Source organism: Amphichorda felina, assembly GCF_050947745.1.
Source record: "Amphichorda felina strain 45539 chromosome Unknown scaffold_8, whole genome shotgun sequence".
NCBI classification, from domain to species: domain Eukaryota; kingdom Fungi; phylum Ascomycota; class Sordariomycetes; order Hypocreales; family Bionectriaceae; genus Amphichorda; species Amphichorda felina.
The window spans coordinates 1,773,864-1,785,352 of NW_028145042.1; the positions used below are offsets into that span (position 1 = coordinate 1,773,864).

The 11,489-nt window shown below is 59.8% G+C and overlaps 5 protein-coding genes across 5 annotated transcripts; 2 read left to right on the forward strand and 3 right to left on the reverse strand.

Annotated features, from left to right (window-relative positions):
* Window positions 1–220: 220 nt before the first annotated feature.
* Window positions 221–2,008, reverse strand: ACO1O0_008212 (uncharacterized protein; the record flags this gene model as incomplete). The annotated part of the gene is made up of 4 exons (XM_083197576.1): window positions 221–1,578; window positions 1,622–1,701; window positions 1,761–1,807; window positions 1,856–2,008. 4 exons carry the CDS (start codon window positions 2,006–2,008, stop codon window positions 221–223), a joined length of 1,638 nt encoding a protein of 545 aa, XP_083047044.1.
* Window positions 2,009–3,550: 1,542 nt separating this feature from the next.
* Window positions 3,551–4,808, forward strand: ACO1O0_008213 (TauD/TfdA dioxygenase family protein; the record flags this gene model as incomplete). The annotated part of the gene is made up of 2 exons (XM_083197577.1): window positions 3,551–3,860; window positions 3,922–4,808. 2 exons carry the CDS (start codon window positions 3,551–3,553, stop codon window positions 4,806–4,808), a joined length of 1,197 nt encoding a protein of 398 aa, XP_083047045.1.
* A 451-nt stretch (window positions 4,809–5,259) lies between these two features.
* Window positions 5,260–7,191, reverse strand: ACO1O0_008214 (major facilitator superfamily domain-containing protein; the record flags this gene model as incomplete). Its single annotated transcript, XM_083197578.1, has 5 exons — window positions 5,260–6,322; window positions 6,395–6,588; window positions 6,650–6,697; window positions 6,756–6,848; window positions 6,916–7,191. 5 exons carry the CDS (start codon window positions 7,189–7,191, stop codon window positions 5,260–5,262), a joined length of 1,674 nt encoding a protein of 557 aa, XP_083047046.1.
* Window positions 7,192–8,933: 1,742 nt separating this feature from the next.
* Window positions 8,934–10,178, forward strand: CIC1 (ribosomal protein L1p/L10e family-domain-containing protein; the record flags this gene model as incomplete). Its single annotated transcript, XM_083197579.1, has 2 exons — window positions 8,934–8,999; window positions 9,066–10,178. The coding sequence occupies 2 exons, from the start codon at window positions 8,934–8,936 to the stop codon at window positions 10,176–10,178; spliced, it is 1,179 nt and encodes a 392-aa protein (XP_083047047.1).
* Window positions 10,179–10,434: 256 nt separating this feature from the next.
* ACO1O0_008216 (Alpha/Beta hydrolase protein) lies at window positions 10,435–11,412 on the reverse strand (the record flags this gene model as incomplete). The annotated part of the gene is made up of 1 exon (XM_083197580.1): window positions 10,435–11,412. The coding sequence occupies one exon, from the start codon at window positions 11,410–11,412 to the stop codon at window positions 10,435–10,437; it is 978 nt and encodes a 325-aa protein (XP_083047048.1).
* Between the last annotated feature and the right edge of the window lie 77 nt (window positions 11,413–11,489).

The window sequence follows — 11,489 nt, forward strand, 5'->3', positions numbered from 1 at the left end:
GTTCCAGGAAAATGTGGGATTCGAGGATCATCGCCACCCTACTTGGGCCGGCCAAGCTTGAATCTTGGCAAATGTCACGAGTGGGTATTCAGCCCAGCTGCTGATAACCGATTCAAGGCAATGAAATCATTTAAAATCTTCCATCATCGATACAATAGTAGGTAGTCAAGAAACAGAGAGCTATGCACAGTGCTAACAGACCCAGGGAATCTATCCTGCTCTACGCTGTTGACGTCAAGTGGCAGTGGACTCGGTGTCGAGCTCCCCCTCCTGCCACCAAATCGGGCCGGTCTTCCTCCCCAAGGACGGTCTGATTAATCCCCTGGATCCTCCGGAGCAGCTCCTCGCCGGGGCCCTTGTACCGGTGGCGCGCCATAGCGAACCAGTACGCGCCCATGAGCACGGCGATGCCGCCGACGATGGCGCTGGTGTAGTTCATGCTGGCGGCCGCGACGGGCTGCGAGTAGGGGAAGCAGAAGATGACGACAAAGGCGATGATGTAGGCGCAGGCGAGCGTGGCCGCGGGGACGAAGACGGCGCGCGGCATGCGGAACCACCCGGGGGCGACGTGCTTGCGGCCCGTGACCAGGTAGGGCAGGATGGCGCCCAGGTAGGAGATGGTGGTGAGGGTGACGAAGGAGCCGACAAAGGCGGAGAAGGCGGCCGACGAGCCGAGGTAGATGAAGCTCATGACGGTGGCGATGCCGCCGCAGACCAGGATGGCGCCGAAGGGGTTCTCCCAGCGCGGGTGGATGCGCGCGATGGCGCCGCTGAAGGGGATGGCGTTGTCGCGGGCCAGGGTCCATATGATGCGGCTGGCGGTGAGGTAGACGCCGACGCCCATGAAGAGGTTGTTCACGACCATGATCATGACGAGGGCCGTGGCGCCGGCCTTGGTCCCCGTGGCCTGCAGGAAGACGTCGACCATGGGGAAGATGGATGAGTCCTCGCCGAACAGCTTGGTCGGGTCGTGGACCGAGTAGAAGACGGTGACGAGGAAGGCGATGGCGGTGACGAAGCCGAAGCTCAATTGGATGCCGATGGCCTTGGGGACGTTCTCGCGCGGGCGGGGGATCTCCTCGGCGAGGTGGGTGACGACGTCGGGGGTGCCGACGGCGTAGGCACCGTTGAGCATTCCCATGAGGAAGACGAAGCCGTCCGACTTGTAGCCCGTCAGGTTGACCCAGTCCTTCCAGACGAAGTGGCTCGAGGCGTAGCCGGCCCCGGTGGTGGTGGGCATGACGGCACAGGTGACGACGACGACGACAAAGCCGAGGATGATGAGGGCAGCGCCTATATCACCCGCGAGGGGCAGGGCGCGGTTGCAAAAGAGGACGACGGCGGTCATGATCCAGGTCAAGGCCAGGTAGATGACAAACAGGTGCCACTGGCGAAGGACGTACTCCCGGTGGAAGAGCCCCCACAGGGTCAGGATTTGGTTTGCCAGGACCGAGTTGACACTGGCAGCGCCAAAGGTCCAGGCGAGGGCGTTGAACCATCCCGAGTACCAGCTGACGACTCTTCCGTGCTTGGGGCCGCTTGCGACGGCGGCGAAATGGTATACTGTGCCATTGTAAGCTGTCTGAATTTGTCTGGTCTACTGACAGTAGCTGGTACTTACCTCCGGCCGAAGAGGGGATGGCGGATGCAAGTTCAGCAATGCATGCAGCAATCATCCAGTAAAAGACAGAGGTAGCAATGCTGGTCCGAATGAGCATGTGGTCTGGAAAATGGTCTCGAGTCATGAGGGGCGGACTTACAGCTCGTAGATGGCACCCGGGGCGCCGCCGTTGTACAGCACGACAATCTGACAGGGTGAGCAGATACCTCGGACAAGGGCGAGACTGGGACTCACGATACTCCCTCCGAGAGGCAGCCATGTGCTTCCGGTCATGAGGCCGACGCCGCAGAGACTCCAGAAGTTGAAGTTGCGGCGAAGCTCCTTGAGCTCCGTCTTGGAGCCCGACTCCTCCCCGGAGGCAGTAGCCTCCACGTCCTGGGCCGACATGGCTGCTGGACCAGGTTCAATTCAAGGCGATGAGTCGATGATGGCACAGCACAGCTCCTTACCCGGGCGTGGCCTGTCACCTAGGCAGCATTCGCAAAGTGCCGAAGCATCATCAAGAAGTCTTGTCCCGAGGATCTGGGCCGTCCACGTTCTAGGGGCTGGAGATGCAGCGGTGCCTTATCTTGGCAATCTTAACTCTTGGTAAGGAGTCGAGATGTCGACGAGGATGAGCGCGTGTCATGATTAGATAGGCGTAGCAGTGGCGCTCCAGTGAGTCCAGTCGGCGTGAGTTATCAGAGTTGGTGGATTCTCGTTTCATTGGAGACGTCCTCTTTGGGTAAGTATTTCCGGGTCATGCCATCAGATCAGGATCCTGGGCTCCAGCTTCAGGAGTCAGGACTGGAGGAGCGCCAGCTTCCCCGCATTCTCTCTTAAACGAGCAATGGCTCCCCGATTGTCACTACCGACTGGCTGGATGGTGGGAAATGCTTTGGTTGTCGTGATACTCGTGACGCCAGACGACATCCATGAGACATCCAGTGCCTTGGGGTCGTACTTTGTGGGCAAGGCAGGTTGTTTATATTCCACTGACAGGTGCGTATTTCGAGAGCAGGGTTTGCTGTGATGCTGCAAGGCAGTTGGAGCCTCGTTCTGGGACAGCAGTATTCATACTGCACCCTCTGCCTAGATGGGCCGCGCATTTACTGGAAGTGACAGCTTTCTACGTATTATTATACCTATCGCCAGGTCCAGAGCATTGGACAACTCAAGGTAGGATAGGGCAGTCCAATTCGACGCCCGGTCGATTATTATCATTAGACTGTCCAGCCCCTGCCTAGCATGTGGATGCTCGCTACTAAATGGGAGACCCCCAAATAGAGCAATTCATCGCCGCCATGTCGCATTCTCCCTATCGAAGACGAATGTGGGGGTTCACACGCAACTGACATATGATGATACGAACGTTGCTGCGCCATAGCTGCCAATGCTCCATACCCATCCGAGACCCTCGGAAGTCGGCGCTTGGGTTGGCCACTTGGCTTACACGGCGATGGCACCACCATGGGGGATGGTTGATGCCATCACCACGCAGCCATCTGATTGACGGGGGCCGTGAGCCCGGTGGGTTCGTCCGACGCACGGCGATGCGGCTTTGAGGCTTCTCCGCATTGGCAACGGTTCATCGGGCCAAAGAGAGCTCTCTGTGATCGGGTTCGTAATCACTCCCATCAATATGGGCAATGTGGTCATCGCAGGCGCTGCTCACGCCTTGCTGTCTGGCGTGTCTACATGTAACATGTGCATATGGCAGAATCCACCATGCATATTGCACCATGAACGGAGTCAAACAACATGACCTCTCTTGGCTGGCCGACGAGCCGTACTTTAGAGGGAGTAGGATGTATAAACGAGAAGCCCCGTCCTCCATCCTCTCGAGTCTCCAGCTCAACATCTCAACATTCAGGTTGAAGATCGAGACTACACTTACACACACACACACACACATACACACACACACACACTATACACTTCTAGTCTACAATGGCTCCCTCCGCAACCGAGACCCCTGCGGCCCCCCTCGTGCCTGTGGTTGAGAAGCAGGCCAAGGCTGCTCCCAAGAAGCCTAGCAACACGACTCTTGGCCATGATGGCTCTACCGTCCCCACCGACGAGGTGCTGCCCAAGCTGCTGACGGACCACCGCGAGCCCCTCAAGCTGAGCGGGGCGCTGGACAAGTACGAGTCGTTTGACGTGACGCCCATCATCGGGCGCGAGTACGTCAACGTCGACCTAGTCGAGCTCCTACGGGCTCCCAACTCGGATGAGCTGATCCGGGATCTGGCCATCACAAGTAGGTCCCCCTCGCTATGTTTTTTCCATCTGAATGATCCAGACTGACCCTCCCTGAAAAGTCTCGCAGCGCGGTGTCGTCTTCTTCCGCAAGCAGGACGGCATCGACAACAACCTCCAGAAGGAGCTTGTGCAGCGCCTGGGCGAGCTGTCGGGCAAGCCGGCGACGTCCAAGCTGCACATCCACCCCGTGATGAACGCGGGGCGCAAGGAGGACACGGACAACGAGATCAGCGTCATCTCGTCCGAGATGGCCAAGAAGCTGTACTCGGACCGCTTCGCGACGCGCAAGCAGAGCCAGAAGCCCCAGTGGCACTCGGACATCACCTTCGAGCCCATCCCCAGCGACTACTCGCTGCTGCGCATCACCCAGCTGCCACGCACGGGAGGCGACACGCTGTGGGCGTCGGGCTACGAGGTCTACGACCGCATCTCCAAGCCGCTGCAGGGCTTCCTGGACACGCTGACGGCCACGTACGCCCAGCCCGGGTTCAACGACGCTGCCGACCGCAACGGCTTCACCATATACAGCGCCGAGCGCGGCGCCCCTGAGAACGTGGGCGAGCTGCTCGAGGCGATCCACCCCGTGATCCGCACCAACCCCGTCACGGGCTGGAAGAGCGTCTTCGCCGTGGGCCACCACGTCCAGAAGATCAACGGGCTCAGCGGCGCCGAGTCTGCCCACTTCCTCAACTGGTTCTCCCAGCTCATCGTCGAGAACCACGACCTGCAGGTTCGCCTGCGCTGGCAGAACCCCAACGACCTGGCCATCTGGGACAACCGCTCCGTCTACCACGCCGCCACGCCCGACTATGTCCTGGGCGACTATGGCCCGCGTGCCGGTTCGCGTGCGGTGAGCCTGGGCGAGAGGCCGTACTTTGACCCCCAGAGCATTGGCCGTACTGAGGAGGAGAGGAAGGCCTTTCTTTCGAATGTGCAGCCGTCGTAACTTGGGTAACCTAAAGTGATACAAATAGCCCACACAGAATCAGCATGAATTGAACGAATTTTAGCAATATTGAACTTGTACCTTCCGTGCTGTGACTTGTTACCCCCTTGCAACCTGTGAATATACGCACCACTAACACAAGGGCTTGTGATAACAACGACCAATTATCCCTTCATGTCCAAGGAGACGGCACCGTCTACTCCGTCAGCAACTCCTCGACTTGTCAAGACACACACGCAGTGTGATTTATCAGAATAATCCAGATGCCACCTGCGGCTTTTCATTGCTACCAGCACTACTTTCACCACCGCCCCTCCCTCCCATCGCAGCGATGGCGCCATCTTCTCCTCCCCTTGCCCATCTCTTGGCACACCAGGGGTCTCTGTCTCCATGACCCAGAACCCCAAACCCCCATAACATAATCCCCTTCCCATCCCCAGCGCCGAGTATATCAGTGCACAAACCTAAAGTCCAGCCTCTTCATGCCCTCGTCGGTCGTGTTGAGCGCATAGTGCTCCTGCTCCTCCCTCGTCATGGCGTCCCAGCGGCGGTCGCGGACCCTGTTGCGCCAGACGTAGAAGGCCTTGGCCAGGTAGAAGAGCACAATGTTCCAGCAGCACAGGGCCAGCAGGACCTTGTTTCCCCGGCGGTACAGCGGCTTGTCGTCCTCGCGGTAGATGTTGGAGCCGATGATGTTGCCCGACTGCACCGTCATGTTGTACAGGGCGGCGCTGACGGCCCGCGTGCGCACCGAGTTGCTGTTCTTGGCGTTCCAGCCGACGAGGATGGCATGACAGTAAGGGTAGCTGAGGAGGCCCGTCATGAGGGCGTAGCGGGCCCAGGGGCTGGCGCCGGCCGGGAGCACCACGAGGGCGACCAGCCAGGGCAGGATCCAGATGTTGGAGATGGAGCTGATGATGGCGCGCTCCTTGAGGCGCTCCGACACGCGCGAGATGATGAGCAGGTTGACGGCGAAGAGGAACTGCGACGGCATGACCAGCATGTTGGCCTGGAAGACGGAGAAGCCCAGCTCTCGGAGGATGTACGAGATGTAGTTGGCCGCTGGCGAGGGGGGGATGTAGCCCGTCAGGCCGATGAGGTACAGCGGCAACTGCTCCCAGTCCTTGATGGCGCCCCAGAGCAGGCTGGGGCCCACGGCCTGCCGGTTGTTCATGTCGCCCTTGCTGGGGTCGTCTCGCAGCAGCCGGTTGACAAGGATATACTCCTCGTGGTCCGTGAACCAGCCGTCCTTGCCGCGGAACCAGTTCTTGGTCTGGCATGGGCCCGGGGGCATCAGGCCCCATGAGAGGACTCCGATGATGAGCGTCACGATGCCCTCGATCAGGAACAGCCACCGCCAGCCGCCCCAGCCGGCCACGCCACGCATCTGCAGCACGCCGGCTGCGATGAACGAGCCGACGATGTTGACCGTGCTGAGCGCCGTCCAGAACCACGACAGCCGGATCGGCAGCTCGTTGGACTTGTAGTAGTACGTCAGCCAGAGGACGATGTCACTGCATATGTCATGTTAGTCTATGCGATGCACGCCAGCTCTCATCCTGGTTCTCATATTCTGGTGGGCTTACGGGATGAAGCCTCCCATGAGCAGCCCCAGCAGTGCCTTGATGGCGTAGAAGCCTGCTCGGTTCGACAGAAACGCCTGGCACGCAGCGACGATGGACCATCCGCACATGATGGTGGGGATCCATACGTCGGCGCCCAGCTTCTTGCTGACGAGGCCGCTGGGGAGTTCTGCGGCGAGGAAGCTGACGAGGAAGATCTGTCACGTCGGGCTCCGTTAGACTGTGCAACACTGGTGGTGCTGTGGGAGGGGTGCGAACCGTCTGCCCGTAGTTGTAGTCGTTGGTGTCCATGCCGAGTTCCTCGAGCTATTCGCAAATGTCAGGACCCGATATCAGACTACTACCCACAGAGTCCATGACATACCATGTTGTCCGAGATGGCGCGGTTGATGTTGCGCCGGTGCAGGTCGAGGGCGCAGAACATGATCCATGCCCAGAGCATGATTCTCAAGTCAATCTGCGAGTTCCAAATGTCAGTGACGAAGAAGTATGTTATACTGAGAGAGAATAGCAGTCTACATTACCTTGCGGACCAGCTTCTTCTCCTCCTCGGCCGTCCACTGATACGACGGATCAAACCGGTGACGGTTCTCGTATCCGGCCTTTTCGTACTTGAGCCTCCAGTAGTCTGCTGTGGAGGGATCGCTGAAGACGTGGTTCTCCGAGGATCCTAGGTGGCCATTGGAGTTTTGAGATGATGTTGGTGTCTCTGAACGGCCGGCACCGTCGTTGGTCGGGGACTCGCTGTCGCTCGCAGGCGAGTCCCTCTTGGACGAGGGTCGTTTCGTGTCTGAGACCATTGTGTGTTCGCCAGAGATTGTACTCGGCAGAAAGACGTGGCAAAGGGAGACAAGTTTGGAGCCAGCCGAGAACAATTGCTAAGACCAATTGCTATCGAGCCCGTGCTGCCTCATCTCGACAATCGTTCTCACCTCTCCCTTAAGTATCAACCAACCCCAGGCACGATACCCAATTTTTTCTCCGGACCGTGAGTTTTCTTCATGACACAAGTTTGCCATTCACTGCATTTCTTATCAATGATGCAATGGCATATTGGTATGGCGAGGTGCATGGACTCGTGCTGGGCAGTTGGCTTTACTGGGGGGTCTCCAAGGGTTGGCGAGCGGAGAGTGACAGGCAGACTGCAGGAAGTCGGTTGCTCTCCGCCGGGATCGGGGTCCAGGAAACCATGCGCGTGCTCTTTAGTATTACATGATGTATCACTTGTAGAGCTTTGAAATAAAGAAAACTCCAGACGTCCAGCGGCCAAGAGGGGGGATGTATGTCTCTAGGTACATGGGCAATAGATGCTCTAGGTACTCGGCGTAGCCTTGCCCGTGTCATCAACTTCTCCTTTTCCCTTACTTCCAACTTGGACCTGTAAAAGTTGAAATGTGTAACGTAGAATTAGAGCCATTCTTACAGCTCTTGATCGCAAACTAGGCGCATGGCGACGGTTGGTGGCTGGATACGCTCACCCGATGACACCGAAAGCCCAAGACATTGCGTGACCAGCACGTTTGCCCATCATGTACATGACCCCCACACACACGCGCGTTCACAGCAGCATCGATGGCTGGGAGCCCAGTTGCGTATTGCAGCTATGGCAGCCCCTCTGCAGAGGATCTTGCCGAAATAAGCTCAGTGCCCCTGCTACTCTCAATGCCGCACCAAGGGAGAACAAGCACCGGGGAGGGGGGAGTTACCGGTTGCCCCTCGGCCACAGCTTCGGCACTGCGCCCCTGTTGTCCCACTCTACAGACAGCCAAGACGAGGAGACATGGAGGGGACGTATGCTCTCTGGGCAGGATGGGAATACGTTGCAATGCGGTGCTCATGTCGCAATAATAGTGCACCGAGGACCGGACTTGCGCCCGCTGTCAAAGTGCCTCTATGGGTGACACCGCAACGACCATACCATGTAAGCAGCCACCCGGTCAATGACACTAACAATGCTCAGTCTTCAAAGAGGCAACAGCAGTATAATTATAATCGGTGGCTACTGGGACCTGCTGGGTACATTAAGCTTCGGGGTGCATCTGGTATAGATCCGCCGAGGGAAATCGTCCGAGCCAAGCTAGTTTCCTGCTCGGTCGCATCCACCGCAGCTCTCACTGGGTCTCTCTCCATCGATCTAGTGCCTCGAAAATGAGGAGGAGAGGAACCTGCGACGAGATGTCAATATCGGATGATGGACTACTGATTAATCCACTCTGCGATCGCAGAGTATTGGATCTGCTTGGTCGAAACACAAGTTCCATCGACCCTCCCGGAGCAGCTCCGACCCCCCGAGTGCCCGGGGCCGAAAAGTGGGTCACTCGGCCGAACGCCAAGACTTGCCCAAGATTGCCCAAAGCTGCCCCAAAAAGCCAAAGACGGTCGCCCGCCCACTACAAGCTGGCCTCACCGCCCACATCCAGCAAACGGCAGAAAAAAAAATCTGGATTTTTGGTCCCTGCCTCCAAACGCTTCAACCACCCCACACGATCCTCTGCCATCGAAACACCCCAAGCATCTCCTCACACCTCAGCCACATCCCAAAATGGCCCCCTCAAAGGAAGTCGTCGTCGCCGGCGACAAGTCTGTTGCCCCAATTGACCCGGATCAGGTACATACCCCCTCTGCATCCTCCCGTGGCACCCCCCAACCGCTGACCACCTCTCCCCCCCCACAGACCCTCAAGGCCTCCAAGGCCCTGCTCTCGCACATCAAGAAGGCCGCCAAGCAAAAGGCCGACGAGGCCTCCAAGCGCAACGTCCTGGGCGACTCGGAGGGCGAGGCCGACGCCGACGAGACGCCCGTCTGGCTCACCCTGACCACCAAGCGCCACATCTCGGACAAGACGCGTCTGCAGCCGGGCAAGATCGCCCTCCCTCACTCGCTCAACACGGACGAGTCCTCCACCATCTGCCTCATCACCGCCGACCCCCAGCGCGCCTACAAGGACCTGGTCGCCGACGACGCCTTCCCCGAGAGCCTCCGCAAGCGCGTCACCCGCGTCGTCGACCTGTCCCACATCAAGGCCAAGTTCTCCCAGTACGAGGCCCAGCGCAAGCTCTTCGCCGAGCACGACCTCTTCCTCGCCGACGACCGCATCGTCAACCGCCTCCCCAAGGTCCTCGGCAAGACCTTCTACAAGACCACCCTCAAGCGGCCCGTCCCCGTCGTCCTGCAGCCCCCCAAGTCCGCGGCCCCCAAGGTCGACGGCAAGCGCAAGCGGCCCGCCAAGGTCGACGGCCAGGTCAACGCCGCGTCGCCCGCCCAGATCGCCAGGGAGATCGAGAAGGCCCTGGGGTCCGCCCTCGTCAGCCTCTCGCCCACGACCAACACGGCCGTGCGCGTCGGCCTCGCCGGCTGGACGGCCGAGCAGATCGCCGACAACGTCGACGCCGTCGCCAGGGGCCTCGTCTCCAAGTGGGTGCCGCTCGGGTGGCAGAACGTCCGGGCCATCTACATCAAGGGCCCCGAGTCGGCCGCGCTGCCCGTCTGGCTGACGGACGAGCTGTGGGTCGACGACAAGGACGTGCTGGCCAACGACTCGGCCCCGGCCCTCAAGGCCGCCGAGAAGGCCAACGTCGGCAAGAAGCGCAAGTCCATCGGCGGTGACGAAGAGCCCGAGGCCGACAAGGCCGGCAAGGACGCCGAGCCCGCCCACAAGAAGAAGAAGTCCAAGAAGCAGCAGGCCGCCCCCGACGGCGACGACGGCAAGCTGGACAAGCAGATCTCGGAGCGCAAGGCCACGCTGAGGAAGCAGAAGGCCGCGGCCAGGAAGGCCATGGACGAGTGAGGCATCTAGATAGTGTAAAGAAGAAAAAAATAGGGCTGGCGGGCCATGTGTCGGGCAAACGGCGTTACGGCGTTGGTAGTGCAATAAGACTTGACGACATTTATAGCATGTTATATTTCTTCGCTGCGGGTCTACCCGAGTCCCCAGTCCCTTGACGCCTTTCTTGCTGAATGTTTCCTCCTATTAATCCCAATCCCAAAGTCAAACTCCTCAGATCAAACTCGAAATTAAGAAGAAGAAGAAGAAAACAAAACCGTTACAGCTCCTCCCACATACCCTGCGCCGTCTCGGGCTTAAACTCGCGCTCAAAAGGCCCGAAAAAGTCCGTCATGGTCTCGTTGAGCGCCTCGTCAGGGATCTGCATGTGCTCGCCCGTGACGGACCGGAACCTCAGGCCGCCCTTGGCGTCCAGCCTGCGCAGGCCCAGCCAGTCCTCCTTGTACATGCGGCGCTCGCGCAGCGGGGTCCTGTCGGTGCCGTTGACCTCTGCGAACCACGACGTCTCGCGGGGCACGACGGTCGTGTCGTCCTCGAACATGTACATGACGAGGTTGCTGAGGGACGCGACGTTGTCGGCGTACGTGGCGTTCCTGGCGCCCTCGCGCTCGTTGTTGATGTCGGCGAGGAAGTTGGACCCCTCGAGGTAGGCGCCGTAGTCGCCCGCCGGGTCGCGGTAGTACTGGGCGGGGACGAGGCGGCTCTGGACGAAGGCGCTGAAGGTGTTGTAGCGCAGCAGGGCCATGGCGCCGCGGCACAGCCAGTCCGAGGCCCCGCAGGCGCGGAACTCGACGATGCCGTTGTGCTGGCTGCCGTAGGTGACGAGGCTGCGGACGGGAGGGGAGTTGCAGCGCTCGACGTAGCCGCGCAGGAACTGGCCGCCCTGGGAGAAGCCGAGGGCGTCGATGGCCGGGGCCGTGGACAGGATGGGGTGGGCGGCGAGGGCGGCGCAGACCGAGTCGAGCTGCGCCGTGACGTTGCCGAAGAAGGTCGCTGAGCGGTCACCGTTGGCGTCGTCGGCTAGCGAGACGGTGTAGACAAAGGTGCCTGGGTTGATGGCCTCGGCCAGGGCGCCCACGCGCTGAATCCCCTCGCTGTTGAAGCTGTCGCCCAGCCCGTGCCAGATGACGAGCGGGAGAGGCGTGTCGTCAATGTCGTCGTTGTTGTCGGCTCGGATGCCTGGCCACGACAGGCCGGCGGCGAGGAGAAGAGGCGCGATGGGCGTCTTGAATAGCATGGTGGTGGTGATGTCGAACGTGGATGTTGGAGCGAGCTTCGTCAGCGTCTTGGGCTGTTCTACATAGTACGTAGTCG